Source organism: Martes martes, assembly GCF_963455335.1.
Source record: "Martes martes genome assembly, chromosome: 15".
Lineage (NCBI taxonomy): Eukaryota > Metazoa > Chordata > Mammalia > Carnivora > Mustelidae > Martes > Martes martes.
Window position 1 is genome coordinate 6,092,791 of NC_137903.1, and position 17,701 is coordinate 6,110,491.

Consider the following 17,701-nt stretch of genomic DNA (forward strand, 5'->3'; position numbering starts at 1 on the left):
GTGACCTTGATGAATCCTTTCATTGGAATGGCAGTGACAAAGCCTGATTGATGTGGATTCAGGAAGTAATAACAAATGAAGAAGTAGAGAAAATTATTTTAAGATGATCCCCATTAATAGGAGCAGGGAAATGCGGTAGCTATAAGAATCAAAGAAGAGGTTTTATTTTTAGATGGTATATGTTTCACCAGGTTTTCATGTTTATATGCTAATGGAAACACGTTAGATATTTGATTATTTGGAAACTAATTGGAAGCAGTATATGTGATATGTTTACAAGTGCACTAAAAGGATATTGAGAAAGACGGACTTCTAACCATTAAGGGGCTGTTATCATCAGTAAAATAATGAGGGTTGGTCTGGAGGAGCTCAAGCTTCAAGATTCTGTGATTATCCAGTCTGGGCCTCTCTGATACCTTTTGTTCATGCATTACGGCGGTTTTATGGCCGTTAGTACCCCTGGAGGCTACAGGCAGTTATTCCCAATGTCACAGTTACCTCAAAAGCCCAAACAGAGCTGTTCAGTAGCATCAGAATGCAATGTCTAGTACTCCAGACACACCTGTCTGCCAAAGACGACACATCAGCCGCTATGGGTGGAGGGAGAACGGACTCTGTCTCTCTTTGCCTTTCTGAGTCTGGTGCCAACATATCTTTCCGGCAGTATCTAAATTATATCAACCTGATGGCAAAAAACTGTGTAATACAGTTTTCAGGCTTCCATCCCTTGCCATGCGGGGGGTGGGGGGCCAAGAAAGGGGCTGATAATTGCCAGTAGGTAATTCCACAGAGGAGGTATTAGGTGAAAATTCTTGGCCTAAATGAGTTTTTTGCCTTATCTTTTGATAAACATTTTCATATTATTTTTTCCTTTCCGTTATGTCAATGAATAGAGAGTTTATTTACCATGTCAGGGGTGCTTGGTGTTCTTTAATCTTGAAGGAATTTTAATGCAAAGAAGATAGTCTTGTTTTAGTATCACAGCCTTTGGACACGAGGTGCTCTGTAGTTTAAATGGAAGTATTTTTCTCTGCCGTCTTGGGTGCGTATGTTTCTGTAATGAACTTAGGTAATGGTCAGAAATGTGGGACTCTTAGCTGTTACAGAAAAAGGAATGCGAAGGCTGAATCTGTATTTGTCACGGGTAAAAGGAGCTCTTGGTCAGAAGGAGGAGGGTCATTCTGCTTCTGCCGCTGTCCGTACCAGCACATGCAAAGAATTGGCGGATTCTCTGTCTCAGCACAGAGAGTTGTAACTTCTCTGCTCCGTCGCCCTCCCTCATCTCATCCCTCTTTTTCCTCCCAGCCGCTGCTTTCAGATGCTTAAGAGGATCCGATAGTCTTGTTGAGATACTCAGTAAATTTGATGAATTGCCCTTTCTTTGAAAGTTCTGTGATCTCCGAGCACCATATCCTTGATTTGGTTCGTCCCAGTTCATAATTCTACCCTCTTTCTAGATTGCGAGTCTGAAAAAGGTAAAGGGGCACATTCATGAAAATACCTTTCAAAATGAAGGCAAAATCAAGACATTTCAGACTGATAAAAAAACAGATAATTTTTCTTTGGAAGATCTGCTCTCTAAGAAATACTAAACATTTTTTAGGGTAAGGGAAATGATAGCAGGTACAACTCCAGATTAGCAGGAAGGAAGAGCACCAGAATGGGCAAATAACTGGTAAAAATAAATGCTCTTTTTATAAAAAGTATCTTTATTTTATATGTGTATGTATTTTTAAATGTCTTTAAAAGATTATTATTATTATTATTATTTTTAAAGATTTTATTTATTCAACAGAGAGAGACAGCAGGAGCGGGAACACAAGCAGGGGGAGTGGGGGAGGGAGAAGCAGGCTTCCTGCTGAGCAGAGAGCCCGATGTGGGGCTCAATCCCAGGACCCTGAGATCATGACCTGAGCTGAAGGCAGACACTTAACGACTGAGCCACCCAGGCGCCCCTAAAAGATTTTTTAATCAAAACTTATAACAGTTTATTGTGGGTTTATGGGTTATGTAGAGGTGAAATATAAGACAATAAGAACACAGGTAAATGGAATTATAAAGTTATATTGTCCAAGTAACATTTAAAGGCAGACTGTGGTAATTTAAAGATAATCTGTATAACAAACACTAAAAACTAGCACAAAGAAGTAAAGCTAAAAAGGCCAATATAGGAAATAAAAGTGGAATACCATAAAAATAAGTATTTTAACCAAAAGAAGCCAGGAAAAGAATAAAGAAATAGGATAAATAGAAAATATGTACCAAGATAGTGAACTTGTTAACCCCAGCTGTGCTAGTAATTACATTTAATGGGCTAAATACATTAGTTCTAAGGGAGAGATTGTCAAACTAGATTTTTTTTTTTGAAGATTTTATTTATTTATTTGATAGAGACACAACAAGAGAGGGAACATGAGCAGAGGGAGTGGAAGAGGGAGAAGCAGGCTTCCCACAGAGCAGGGAGCCTGATATGGGGCTTGATCCCAGGACCCTGGGATGGTGACCTGAGCCAAAGGCAGACACTTAAGGACTGAGCCACCCGGGCGCCCCTCAAACAAGAGTTTTTAAAAGGGGAGACCCAGCTATATGCTGTTTACAGGAAGTAACATTTGATTGATTGATTGATATGAGAGAGAGAGCGAGAGAGAGCGAGCACACACACAAGCGGGGGTGGACCAGAAGGAGAGAATCTCAGGCAGACTCCCAGCCAGGTGCGGAGCCCCATCTCCGATGGGTTCCATCTCCCAACCCTGAGATCATGACCTGAGCCGAAATCAGGAGTCAGTCAGTCATACGACTAGGCCACCCAGGCACCCCCATTGGTGAGATCTTTTTAATGACAGCTTAGTCTATAGGTATATTATGGCATGAAGATCTTTGTGTTTAATTCAGTAAACAGTAGGATCTAGTTTCATTATGGACTTTATACACTTAAGGAACTTTTCATTGGGAAAATAATTATTTTAGACAAATACAAGTTGTCACATTTAGACAAATACAAGTTGTTACATGTTCAGTAATATTTTTATGACTTGGTAATTAAACTTGTGGTAATTGGACTAAACGTTTGGGATATATTTTCAGACTTTATGAGAAATGCCTTAATGTTTTAAGGTCCTTGAGACACATCTCTCAGCCCAGAGTATAACGAGAAGAGTTCTAATCTCTGTGTTGGTGTTTAGGTATGTGAACCTAGTATGTCAGAATATTCATGAAAAAAAAAAAAGCACGTGAACACTTTAGTGAGAGGTTAGTAAATGAAAATTTAGAGTGAGTGACTACAGGAAGATCTTCATACAATTTCATTGTATGGCATTAATTTTTTTTTTTTTTTTTTCTTTCAGGGTGCTCTGGGGCAGGGCTCGAATTCTCAGCTCATGGCTGTCCAGTACACAGAAACCACTAGTATCAGGTAAGAAAGTATGAGGGTTCTTGGCCACGGAATTTTATTTTATTTATTTATTTATTAAAAGATTTTATCTTTTTATTTATTTGACAGAGAGAGAGAGAGAGAGAGAGAGAGACAGTGAGAGCAGGAACACAAGCAGGGGCAGTAGGAGAGGGAGAAGCAGGCTTCCCACCGAGCAGGAAGCCTGGTGTATGGCTCGATCCCAGGATCCTGGGATCATGACCTGAGCTGAAGGCAGATGCTTAATGACGGAGCCTGGCCATGAAATTTTAAAATGCCTAGTATTTTAATAAAGTTGAAAAACACATTTCCCTTTTACCTTAAACTTGTTCTCATCTGTGACTTTACTCTTAGCTCACATAGCATACTGCTTCTGAGCAGTCAGAGTAAATCCAGATAATTTCAAAAGGCTAACTCTTGAATTCCTTAAATACAGATTTCGTTAGAATGCTGTTCAGTCATAATTTTGCTGTAAAATTTAAATAGACATAACTCTTGTCCTCGATTTGTATCTGTTTTCAAGAGCCAAGGGGAAGAGAATGTTATTTGAATGTCTGCTCTGTGCCAGATGTCCTGCTGAGTGCTTTCCATGCATTTTAATCTTTGAATCTGTATAATAACTTATAAAGTGTAGGTATCACAGTCCCTATTTTTATATAGAGAGAAACTGGGCAAGTCACTTATTTTTTCTAACCCAGAGTCATAGAACCAATAAGTGGCAGACTCACCATTCAGATCTATTTGACTTAAAATGCATTTTTCGGGGTGCCTGGGTGGCTCGGTGGGTTAAAGCCTCTGCCTTCGGCTCAGGTCATAATCCCAGGGTCCTGGGATCGAACCCTGCATGGGGCTCTCTGCTCAGCAGGGAGCCTGCTTCCTCCTTTCTCTTTTTGCCTGCCTCTCTGCCTACTTGTGATCTCTATCTGTCAAATAAATAAAATCTTCAAAAAAATGCATTTTTCATCACACTGATGCCACTTAAGATTTTGAAGGATTCCTGAAGGAGTGCTGTGCCTACGGTTGAAATGTATGGACCAGACATAACTAACTAAAAGGAACGGTATCATGGGAGGCAATGTAGTGTCATGGTTTAAGACGCTAGCTTTGGAGTTGGCAGAGTGCAAATCATTTCTGCCAATCATCTACATAAACACAAGCAGCTTACTTAAAATTTCCTCGTCTACAAAACTTGGGCCACACAGAGTTGATGATTAAATTGCATACTTTATTTAAAGCACTTTACACAGCACTTGGCATGTTTAGAAGCTGCTAATGATGGTGATGTGATATACTGAAGACAGTATCACTAAAGTGGGAGTAAAGAGGGACACCTGGGTGACTCAGTCCATTAAGTGTCTGCCTTCGGCTCAGGTCATGATCTCGGGGTCCTGGGATCAAGCCCTGCATTGGGCTCCCTGCTCAGTGGGGAGCCTGCTTCTCCCTCTCCCTCTGCCCCTACCCCTCTACTCCGTGCTCTGTCTCTCACTTTCTTTCTCTCAAATAAATAAATAAAATCTTAAAAAAAAAAGTAGAAGTAAAGAATCTCAGCTTCTGTCTGTGGCCCTGCCATAGACTTAGAGTTCACAATTATTTAGTATTAATTTCACATTTACTGAGCACTAGCTGTGTGCCAGACTGTGTACCAGGCACCAAGAATACATACCCACTAAGTCAAAAGCTGTTCGTTTCCTATTAACTGAGAGTTACTGTTAAATGGCGGAAAGCAGCATATCAGTAACCATGAATGTTTAAAGTCCTGAGATACTATATTATCTTGTAGAAATAGATAATTCAAATATATATAGTAACCAATAATTCCCTAGTTATCAGAATATTTCATTTGTTTACTATATGCGTATTTATAAATACTTTTTTTTTTTTAAGATTTCATTTATTTATTTGACAGACAGGGATCACAAGTAGGCAGAGAGGCAGGCAGAGAGAGGGGATGCAGGCTCCCTGCCGAGCAGAGAGCCCGACGCAGGGCCCTATTCCAGGACCCTGGGACCACGACCCAAGCCGAAGGCAGAGGCCTCAACCCACCGAGCCACCCAGGCGCCCAATACTTTCATTTTTTAATGGATTTTTTTTCTTTTGAGAGAGAGAGATCTTGTGAGAGTTGGGTGTGGGAGAGGGAGAGAGAGAATTTCAAGCAGGCTCCATGCTCAGCCTGGAGCCCAACATGGGGCGTGATCTCACAACCCTGAGACCATGACCTGAGCCGAAGTCAAGAGTGGTATGCTTAACTGACTGAGCCTCTCAGGTGCCCCGCCCCCCTTCTTAAAGTAGGCTCCACGCCCAGTGTGGGGCTTGAACTCATGACCCTCAGATCAAGACTTGGGCTGAGATCAAGAGCCAGATGCTTAACTGACTAAGCCACCCAGGCACCCAAATACTCATTTTTTGATGCATCATTGTGTTGGCATATTATTTCTTTACTAGTTAAAAATGTTTTTAATCTTTGCATCTTCCTCTCAGGTTTGCTGTGAACCTAAAACTTCTTTTATAGTCTTTAAAGGGACACCTGAGTGGCTCAGTAGGTTGAGTGTCTGCCTTCGGCTCAGGTCGAGTCCCACATCAGGCTCCTTGCTCAGTGGGGAGCCTGCTTCTCCCTCTGTCTGCTGCTCCCCCTATGGTGCTTGCTCTCTCTCTCTCTGACAATAAATAAAAATCTTTAAAAAAAAGTCTTTAAAAAGATGTTTTAAATGAATTACTCATGTATTTGGTATCTGTGAATCCGCGTGCTCACTAAATGTACGTCTGCCCCCAAATCAATACTCAGGATCTTTTCATAGTCATTTAGGACTCTGCACGGATGGCCCTGGGTGAGGCTTTATTAACAGGGCAACACTCTGCCTTCCTGTTTTAGCTCTCATACTGGAAACAAGTTTCTTTTTGAGGTCTATTAAGTACCATATTTTTCTGCGTTTTCTTGGTGATTTCACTATTTAAAATGGCCCTGAAGAGTAGTGTTGAAGGACTACCTGTTGTTCCAGAAGGCTGGTTGTGCATATGGGGAAAATATACATGTTAGATAGGCTTCATTCGGGCATTAAGTTACTGACCCCACGCTGTTGACTGTGTTCTACGATAACAAATAAAATGTGTATGTCAAAGGAAGTGTCTTTAATCAGAAACAGAAAACAAAGTTATATGTGATCAGCTGACAGAAATGCTGTAGCTAGGGGCTTGTAGGAACCTAACCCTGTATTTCCCTTAGAATGTTTCAGTATTTACTAATTCAGTGTTCACACTGATTTTATAGAACATAGTAACTACCGTGAATAATAAGACTTCATTGTGCATTCAGGGATGCTTGGTTGGCTCAGTAGGTTAAACATCCAACCCTTGATCTCAGCTCAGGCCTTATCTCAGGGTCATGAGTTCAAGCCCCACATTGGCCTCCACCCTGGGCATGGAGCCTACTTTAAAAAATAAATAAATAAATAAGTAAAAAAGAACTGATTGTGTATTCAAAATAATGTGGTTAGAAACGGCCTCACAGCGAGCAAGTGGCATTATTTCAAAGAAAATTCTTATGACTCATTTATAATTTTCCTTTTAGATCAGTCCTTTTTTCCTCTTAAATTTGATTGAAAACATAGAAGAACATACAAGAAAGAAAACATAGGTTGTCTTTTTGGAGAAAAATGAAACATTATTTCTTTAATTTTCCTTTAACTTCTGAAGGTGTTAGCTTATTATGCTGAATAGTAAGACGGAAAATATTAAAAACTATATTAATATCATTTGAGTATATCTTTTGGGAATATGATGTGGTTGAGGTACAGTAATTTTAGTTAAGATTTTGTGAAGGCACTGACATGGTACTTTTTTATGTATTTTTTTAAATTTAAGATTTATTTATTTGAAGGAATGAGAAAGAGAGAGAGAGAGAGAGAGCATGAGCAGGAGGGAGGGGTAAAGACAGAGGGAGAAGCAGATCCCCGCTGAGCAGGGAGCCCAACGTGGGGCTCAATCCCAGGATCCTGGATCATGACCTGAGCCAAAGGCAGACGCTTAACCAGCTGAGCCACCCACACACCCTGACATGATACTTTTAATATCTATGGCTAGCATTTGTTGAGTGACTCGTAGGAAATAGGAGACCCGTGCTAGGTACTTCATAGATAACATAGATAACATCTCTGACCCAGTAACAATCCTGCGGGTTTATATGGTTATTCTCATTTTATGGTTGAGGAAATTGAGGTTGCTCAGAGGTTAAATCCCCCAAGAATACCTGCTTGAGGAGCGGAGGAGAAATTCAAAGCTGGGTCTGTTTGTTTTCAAATCCTAAATTCTTCCCACCTTTCACACAGCCTTGTAGGCAAGCATGCCTCCCAGATTTGGTGGAGTAGTAAAGGAGAAGTTTCCCTTAGATTAAATTTCTGTCACCAAAAAATTGAAAATCACGGAAGCCAAGGCAGCAATCTGTTTTCCGATACTTTCATTATTTTTACATGCTTTGCATTTGAAAATAATGCTTTTCGTTATTTTACATGCTTTGCATTTATCCACTTGAGTGGATAAATTCTAAAGCTTTCCATTCAGAAATGAGAGTTTTAGCTATTTAGTGAATTGGATCTTACAAATATCCTGACCTTGGGCTCTTCAGAATGTTAGTATAAAAATTATTGCCAACCGCTGCTAATATTTTGTGTGAGAGAAATTCTTACAATTCAGACATAGCCGTAGAACGGGGAGTATTTTCAAGAGGTTATGAAATCTACTAGTTGAAGAAAACTTCGCCCTTTCCTTCCTTCAGCAGGAACTCGGGGAGTGAGCTCCAAGTGTATTACGCGTCACCCAGAAGTTACCAAGACTTCTTTGAGGCCATCCGCAGGAGGGGAGACACGTTCTATGTGGTGTCATTTCGAAGGGTAAGTTCACTCTGAAAGAATAAAGAATGTTTGAGTACCTGCTTGTTGCAGGGCACCGGGCGGCCTCCTGTGGGAGGGAGGGAGAGCTGAGATAGGACGAGGTCTAGCCCCGTCCCGAGAGTGGAACCTGGAGTACGTGCTTGTCTGCGCTGTTGGCGTCGTGAAGACCAACGTGGAATTGAGGTCAGGCAGCGAGTTCGTATTTGGAAAATAGAGATGGCGTACGAATTTTGATTTCTTTGTCATTCCTGTATCCATCCTGCTTGTTTTTAGCAAAAGAAGTAAAAACACGAAAATTTCTTGTTAGGCTTTGGGGTGTTAGTCCCATTTGGTTATTGAGAAACAGGTTTCTCAGTGGGAGATTAATCCCACTCAGGAGTGGGATTACGGTGGGTCGTGGACTGATCGATGTGTTCATGTGCAATGCTCGGATTCATGTCTCTGAGCCGTCCTGTTCTTCTGTTCTCGCTGCTTCTTCATTTACTCCCGTTGGTGAAGATGTGTCCGTTTGTGCAAAAGGAAGTGTTTGTTTGAGTACTTGAACGTCACAGATGTTAGATAGAAGCAAGGCGCAGAGCTGTGTGCTTTCCGTCCCCTTCTCCTGTAAAATGAAAATATATGTTTCCCAGAGTTGCCAGGTGAATGTCTCCGTGAGAGTGCTGTGCGTTCAACCGGGAGCACACGAATGAGTTAGAATTCCTTGGAGGTTTGTATCCTAGGCTTTTCGTTTCTTTTCTTTTTTTAAGAATGTAGAGGGGGCACTGTTAGAAATAAGCACATGCTAATTTGTAAACAGTTCATTCTCGGATTGTTGTCCCCACTCACTATCTGCAATTCTCAGTTAACGCAGTTCTTTTCCTAACGTATATATATCTAGTAGCTCAGGATATTAGGATCAGAGAACTTTGACAGTTGAAGATGAGAGAAATCAGACATGTCCTATATTTTTAGCTGTTAATCAAACACGCTTAGAGATTTGGAATACTTTGCAGGGCCGCCTCATGATTTTCGCCTTTTCCTTCTGCCCAGCTTATTCTCTCAGCCATAGTTGGTATATTTCTGTACTGTGCCAACCTCGAAGTTCATTTCCAGCAGCAAGGGGGCAGCTGAGAACAGGGTTTCAGCAAGGCTCCGGTTGTACTGGCTTCTGAGAACTAAGTATTTGTCTTAGTGTTGACACAGTCATGTTAAAAGTGGACAGAAAAAACTAAACTTTAGAAATGAGATCTCGCAGCACTATGAAGAGACCCGATGGGTGTCAAAAAATGAATGTGTTGAATTATATGTTTATGGAAGCTACCAGAGAAAAGTGTTTTTAACGCTTGAATAGCTGAATACTTTTTCTCAGGTTCCAGATAATTTCTCTATTATTTAACCAAAACAGTGTATATGGTACATATTGGATGTATCAGGGTCATGCCATGGGTTGTTGAAGTCCTATGTGGTAATGTTTTTCTAGGGAAAAGAACAATAATCCTAGCTTTAAAGGGATTATGTATACAAAGGAAGATGAATGATATTTTTATTTTAGATATACACATTATATTTCTTATGTTTATAAGAGCTCTTTCTCTTTAGTTTGCTGTAAAAAGTGCTGTTGGAAAGCTATTGTTTAACTCCCTGTGCCCCCAACTTTTTGATGTTCTAGAAGAAACAGTCTTTCTCATGTTGTGGAAAACTGTTAGGACTATCTGTCACATTCTGTTTGGATTTTTATTTCCTAATTACTGCTTTATCACATCTTGGTGTTTTATATCAAGGAACAGTGAGAATGAACCTGAACTTCATTAGGTAACAGGAGTTAGAGACAACATCCTGTTTCATTTTTTCTTGTTTTATTTTAACAGCAGGACTAAGGAAGTTAATTTTATCATTATGACTGTAAACTGTGTCATGGGACAGGAATTTGGTTCTTAAATGCTGGATTGTTCTTTTCATTCTTGCTAAAATGAAAATGAAAGAAGTAATGACCTCATGCTTTGTTTTTGCTTCCATTTTTCAATATAAAATATTCTAACATTTTCGTTAAAAAGATGAAGGGCATCATTTACTGTGCAGAAGGATGCAGGCTTTTTCTCCCAGTTTGGTTCTTAATTTCATTGACAGAAATTATTATAATTGATACCATATGATTGCATTGGAATTTAAGAAATACAGAGGTTCTAAAGCCCGAAGGTTTGGCTTCGTATAAACCAGACATAACAGAGCCAGTAAGCAAGCTATATTGTTTTATTTTACAAGTGGATATGTGTTTAATGAAATATTTTACTATCTAAAAAAGTAGACGTAGCCATTGACTGTTTAGTATACCATTATTTAATAAACCTGCTCTGTCCCAGACTTCTACCTCCTCACACCCCACGTTCCCCTGCTCTAATCACATTACAGTTGAGCTGCTGAAATAATTTTCTCCAAGACTCACTCTTGGATAACTACTGACTTCCTGGTTTAGGCCAGCAGGAAAGAATGCTTATGATCCCAGTAATCCTGTCAGAGGTTCAAACCTTTTCCTGTCCTTTTGATTTTGCTTTAAGTTTCTGTCTCCCAACACAGTAACTCCCTCTACTCCCTTTTATTTAGTTCCAGGTGTTCATAACTTATTTTCTTAGAAGTATTTTGTCTTTTAGTCCTTTCTTTGACTTGTTTTACTATGATTTGGAGCCTGGGTGGTGGAAAATAATGTTTTCTCAAACTTCCAAGTCACTGTGAGTGTGGTATAACTGATAAATTAATAAGAAAAAATCCAATTAAGTTTAATGTTTATTTTTTCTCAGTGCTTCCATATGATAGTCTGTGTAGGGAGGGAGTAAATTAAAGAATATGATAAAATGAATTCAAAAGCATGGGGCAGAAGCAAATACTCAAGAAGGCTTATGTAAGGTAGGATAAAGTGCTTCCAAAGAGGGGAGGAAAGGTGACATTGAGAAAAAAACATGCAAATGATATTTACTTTGTTTATAATTCCACTAAACATTGAAATACTACTCTAGATGCCACTCTCTTGTCTTCTGATAACTAGAGAAAGGAGTTTCTATCATCCTGGGAGCAACTCCCCATTAGGAACAGGCTCTCTCAGATTCACGGGGCTGCGAATGTCAGCTCACCGTATTGTCTTCGTTCTTGTTGGAGATGTCCTTTCCAGTGAGATGGAGTTCTGGAACTCTGTGTATTTCTTTTATATTTTCTGTTTGCAGTACCTGTCCCTCAAATAAAAGTCAGACACTTAACATTGTCTTTTCATGTGTTTCAGATACATGCATAATGTAACACACATAAGGAGAACCTGAGCTCTGGCTGTATGCCTGCTGGGATATGTTTCTCTCCCCTGCCTCCTGAGTACTTCATGCATTCAAGATACCATACCATGCTCTTTTTGAATATTTTTTGTGTTCTTTGATACAGTAGCATATGTGGGTATTTTACCCCTTCTTGGTCTCTCATATAAAACTTACTAGCAGTCTTGTACACGTGGCATGGATTCTTAGGATAACCTTAAATAAGAGGGTCTTATTGTAAAATACATAGGGGTTGAAGAAGCACAGGAAACCGGCTCAGCAGCCAAATAGTCGCTCTGTGCTTGTGCTTCCTAGACTGGAACGTATACTGGGCCTCATAGAGATTGCACTGGTGGCTCGTTGTCATTCCTGATCCCACGGCGGCGCCAGTGATTCTGTGTTGGTCTCGTTTACGTGTCGCTCACTGAGGCTTCCCAAAGAGAGGATTGAGTGTGTGTGTGTGTGTGTGTGTGTGTGTGTACGCCATGGGTGCACACACGTATGTACGAATGTATGTATGTATGTATGTATGTATACTTACATCATCTCTTACGTACAGTCTTATATAGATAGCCTGGCTCATGATTCATGGTCCATTCATTTGTGACAGGGAAATAGGGTTGATTTCGAATGTAGTCCCTTGCTTTGTGAGCCAGCAACTTCGTGCAGAAGGAACAACCTGGGGCCACTCTTCTGAAAAAATGATTGTGATGGGCCTTTAGAGCTTCATAAATTGTTTATTACACTCTACAACCTGACTTTTATTAAAAAAAATTCTTATATTGATGCCTAATTGTTTGATTTAAAGGCTTATCTTCTTGTCTGTATCCAAACCCTCTTAAAGGCAGAAAGTGTCATAGCTGTTTTATTACCACCCCGACACTCAGCGCAATGCCAGCCGCTCAGTGTTTATCAAACGGCACAATTTTAGATAACGGTTCACTAAGAGAAATCAGTGATGGAAGTTTGTTGCTTTTCATAATCATTTAAAGGGTATTTTTGCATCTGCTTTGCCTAAAGAACTGTGAATCTGCTTTACCAATCCAAGGAATAACATAAGCCGTGCTGAATTCTAACAGAAAATTTAGAGATGACCTTTCTCCGCTTACGGTTGCACTAGCCGGAGCTGCATCAGCTTTGTTCTTGTCTCTGAATCTAAGTTTTGGAGCTGAAGAAGTGACCTGCCTGAAATGTTTGACTTTGAAATGTTTAACAGTCACGAGGTAGAACTTTGAGGTGCTTACATCCTCATTTTTTTAATGTTTGGCAGAAACATTTTGGAGGAGATTGTCGTTAGACCTCATTGCTTTCTTTTTTTTGGAGAAAAGATGATGTCTAGTATCTGTAGATTCCAGCAGCAAGAGCCAGAAACTTGAAACCCTGGACAAAGTATAGGAAAAGCTCTAATTATTGGAAGGCTGGAAGGCTGACTTGCGATGTTATTGGTTCAAAATGTTTGCCAAAGATTGATTCCCATGGAAGCTGTAAAAAAGAATTTCACAGAATAACTATGATATTTTCTAAGTGTAATGCCTGGATTAATACCTAGTATATGCTTAGAAGAGTGGCATGGGTTTGGGTTTGGTTTTTTTTTTTTATGCATTTTATTTACTTCTTAGAATTACTGCTTGGTATATATATACAAAATCCTCAGAGGCAAGAGGAATTTCCTTAGTAATCAAAGGATATTAGTCACTTTATAAAGTCTACTTCAAAAGGATACAGCTCCTTTTGTTTTGGGACTTCCCAACCGAAACACACACATCAGTCTTGGAGTTTGGCCATTTTCTTATCTCCACTTTCATTGTCTTTTAGCCAAATTCTTTCTCTAGATGGAAAAAAAAAGTGAATAAGTGAGTTTGGAAAGATACTTTCAATAAAAAAATAAGTCTTATCTAGAAGAGAGACTTAAAAAAAAAGCCTTTTAGTAGGCCTTTTTCTAATGATTTTTAACTTTGAAATATATCTCATTCAGGCTTGAAGCACATTATAAAAAATAGAGCAGACTTGTCTGAGTATCCACTTAACCTGGGTTCACTTAATGATTAAATCAGCAACATTCTCTTTCTCCATTTCCTCTTTCATTTCATTTACACACAAATGCTGACACCTTCAGTGTATACAACTGTTACAGTTTACAGAACTTTCCTATGCATAGTCTTGTTGGTTCCTTACATATAGTTAAGTATTCCTAGTCCTCCTTTTTTTTTTTTTTAAGATTTTATTTATTTATTAGAGAAAGAGCTGGAGGAGGGGCAGAGGGAGGAGAAGCAGACTCACTGTGGAGCCCAATATAGGGCTCCATCCAGGACCCCAGGATCATGACCTGAGCTGAAGGAAGATGCTCAACCAACTGAGCCGCCCAATGTCCCTCTTAGTTCTGTTTTACAGGCGAAAAAATTTGAGGCAAAGAAAGGTTAAGTCGCTTATCTAAGGACAGAATTGTAAGCAGTAGAGCTGGGGCAATAATTAAGGTGTTCTAATTTAATACATGGATTGTTTTATGTTCTAGTGCTATATTTTAGATACAGTGCAGAGTATGTAGATAGCATAATTACTCTGTTCCTCTAAAGTCAGTCATGTTTCTTTGCCAAATCTGCTTGTCAGTTTTGCTGGAGTTACTGAAAAACAATTCACATTTCTTGTTTGTTGATTACCTGATTATAGAGGAAGTGCTTTATTAGGTTACACTTTCATATAGTAGAGAATGACCCAATGGTCTGCAAGATTCAACCAAGGAACAGGACAAATGGGCTTTGACGGTTTCTGGTTTCTTTTTAAAACAATTGGTGGATGGGGAATCTGTGTGTGTCTTAAAAAGGAAGTCGTTTAGCCAAATAGACACCCTTGTAATGATTGGTACCCTGGCATGTCTCACAGAGGAGAGTAGCTTTTGTGCGTGTGTAAGTGCATTTTGTTACAGATTCTGTATCTGGCTTGCCAGGTCCTTGGGATCAGAAGCGTTTGATCTCAAGCTCCTTGTTAAATATGAGTTACTGCCGTGTGGTTTTAGGGGATTCAGTCATTTGTTCCTTGGCTCTGTAACAGATCGCCAGCGAACATAAACATTTCTATTACTTAGACTTCTCCACGCAAACTCTAAAGTAACTTGTTTTATGTCTGAAAAATGATTATTCGGTAGTCTCTGGAACTAGACTTGCATATAGACTAGCCCTGGACACAGAGAACTTATAATTCACAAATAGTTTAAACTCTTCAAAATTCTCAGGGTGGTGGGCAGATCCGTCTGAGTCAGGATGATTTTCCATCTGTTCATTATTTGTGTGCTCTATGTAGCCATCTTTATTTTATAATGTGTTTTTCATGTGCACTTTTTTTTTTAAAGATTTAATTCATTTATTTGACAGGCAGAGATCACAAGTAGGCAGAGCAACAGGCAGAGAGAGAAGAGGAAGCAGGCTCCCTGCTGAGCAGAGAGCCCGATGTGGGGCTCGATCCCAGGACCCTGGGATCATGACCTGAGCTGAAGGCAGAGGCTTTAACCCACTGAGCCACCCAGGCGCCCTCACGTGCACTTCCTAATCTCCCTTTTCAGGTCGCATGCTTTTTCTGGGCAGGGATAAAGTCTCTTCATTCTGCTTTGTCCTTCTTCAAGGTCTGCTGCGACACACACCACCATGCCAAGCAGGTCCTAAGTAACTGCTGGCTGCCCATGCCACTGTTTACGTGTGCCCTTTAACCTTATTTTTAAGATCCTACTGTTCAAAAAATTGCTAGAGGTGGAGTTTACAGAAACAAAGGAAGATGTTTTTCTCAATGAATGTTTAAAAATTACTCATGTAATTCAGATAACAATGAGACTTCTAAAAACACACGGTCTACTTTGATGTAGTTGGAGCCTTACCTGTAGAATAAAGTAATTTCTGAAAGGCTGAAGTTACCCTGAAGAAAGGTGGGATTTAGAAATTGATGGCTTACAGTTTTGAGAGTTTTCTTCTCATCAAATTTCAGATTTTGTAGTGAAGGAAAAATATTTCCTGAAGGCACAACCTCATCCTAAGAAAGAATATATATATATATATATATTCATATATATATATATATATATATATATATATATATATTTTAAAGATTTTATTTATTTATTTGACAGACAGAGATCACAAGTAGGCAGAGAGACAGGCAGAGAGAGAGGAAGGGAAGCAGGCTCCCTGCCGAGCAGAGAGTCCGATGACGTGGGGCTCGATCCCAGGATCCCGGGATCATGACCTGAGCCGAAGGCAGAGGCTTTAACCCACTGAGCCACCCAGGCGCCCCAAGAATATTTTTTTTTACATCATGGTTCTATGAGGGGAAAAGTGTTTTTTAAGCAATTTGTTCAGGGTGCCTGGGTGGCTCAGTTGGTTGAGCGGCTGCCTTCAGCTCAGGTCATGATCCCGGGGTCCTGAGATTGAGCCCCGCATCGGGCTCCCTGCTTAGCGGAGAGCCTGCTTCTCCCTCCGCCTCTGCCTGCCTCTTTGCCTACTTGTGTTCTCTCTCTCTTCCTGTCAGATAAATAAAATTTTAAAAAACAAACAATTTATTCATGCAGATTTGAGAGACCCACATTCCAGCCCTGATTCTGCCGCTCATTATTTGCTGCGTGACTTTGGAGAAATCACTTGTCTCTTCTGTTTTTTCTTTCCTCATCTGTAGAGTGACGAAGTAGCTTTTCACTTTCCTTCTAGCTCTAGAAACCTACGATACTCTTCTCTCCCTGTGTGTGTGAGAGAGAGAGAGAGAGAGCGAGCGGGCGAGCGTGAGCGCTGTCCTCTTAGAAATCTGCGGTATTTGTTTTTGAAGTTACTAAAATAATTCAGTCTAGTGAAGTTAGTACAGTTTAAGGGTTTTGGAAAACAACTTTCACAGAAAGTCAACTTACAAGGTGGGCCTATAAATTAATGAGTTTGATTTTTTAATAGCTGGTGTTCTTATAATTTTTTAATCACTTTCATAGTGCTTATAATATGCCAGTCTTTAATCCTCATAATATGCCTATGAGGTAAATGCAGATATTATCCTCATTTTGAACTTGAGGTGCAGCAAGGTTATATAATTGTCCAGTATGACAGTTTCTAAGTGACAGAGTCAGAATTTAACCAAGAAAGTGTGGCTCCAGAGTCTGTGTTTGTGATCATTTCTCAAATATTGCCTTTTTAGAACTTTTGTGTCCAAAGTCTTCTCTTTCAAAGTATTCAGTTTGGAATTTAATTCTATGGATCTCTGTGTTCAAAACACGTACTGAGTTGCTTCAGGTTAGTCTTCCAAAGCGAACACGATCAAAGACAGAGCCCTGTGGAAAACCAAGCCCCGTGCTACCTGAAGGGATCGTGTAGGAGGAGCAGCAGCCAGCAGGGAGACGTAGAAGAAGCGATTCGAAATAGAGAAGGAGACTTGGAGTAGTATACCGCAGACGAAGTGGAAAGAGTTGACTTATTTTCTTTTAAAACATGGAGGTTGAGGAAGAGAGTTCAAAAAGAGGTGGTCAGCAGTTCTGGGCGTTACCGAGCTCACTGAGCAGGAGAAATGAGGAAAACTCACTGGTTCTGCATAAACATGGAAGCCATTGGCGATTTGAGATTATAGTTGTGGTAGAACAGATTCAGAGCAGAATCCAGACTAGAGCCCGTTAGGAGACAGCGTGAAGGAAATTAAGTGGTGGGTTTGGTAAACTGGGCCCTGAAGGGAAGGGAGGATGGCCTGGATATAGTTAAAGAGAGGTCAGGGTGCATGCGTGCACGTGTGTGGGTGTCTGTGCTTTCAGGATAGGAGAGCTATAGAGGCAAAATGTACGGCAACTGTGGTTAATTTATGTATATTGAAAGTAAGAAGGAGCATGCATTTTATTCTTGACAGCTGTTTTGAAAGAAAAGCTAGTCACTGTTCCTCATCTGTATTAATGTTTTTCTGTTTAAAGCAGAGCATGGAGAAAGTTGAAGAACAATTCTTGTTTGTTTATTTGCAGTGGGACTACAAAAAAATAAAAGAGTATGGAATTGAAACCAGATTTTTAAAAAATAAGGTCATATTTAAAGTATTCCTTGAGACATCAAGTCTTATAAATCTTAAATAAAGGGTGTTTTCTAATAATGGTGAAGAGTTGGGGGTGCCTGGGTAGCTTGGTCGGTTAAGCG

At 40.0% G+C, this 17,701-nt stretch overlaps 1 protein-coding gene across 2 annotated transcripts in view; it reads left to right on the plus strand.

The window, feature by feature from the left end:
• ATF6 (activating transcription factor 6) overlaps positions 1 to 17,701 on the plus strand; it is a 209,964-nt gene that overhangs the window by 90,771 nt on the left and 101,492 nt on the right. For both annotated transcript variants that reach the window (XM_080824008.1, XM_080824007.1), the window contains exons 13-14: positions 3,345 to 3,412; positions 8,178 to 8,292. In XM_080824008.1, coding sequence (XP_080680134.1) covers positions 3,345 to 3,412; positions 8,178 to 8,292 — 183 coding nt within the window. The remainder of the gene's footprint in view (positions 1 to 3,344; positions 3,413 to 8,177; positions 8,293 to 17,701) is intronic.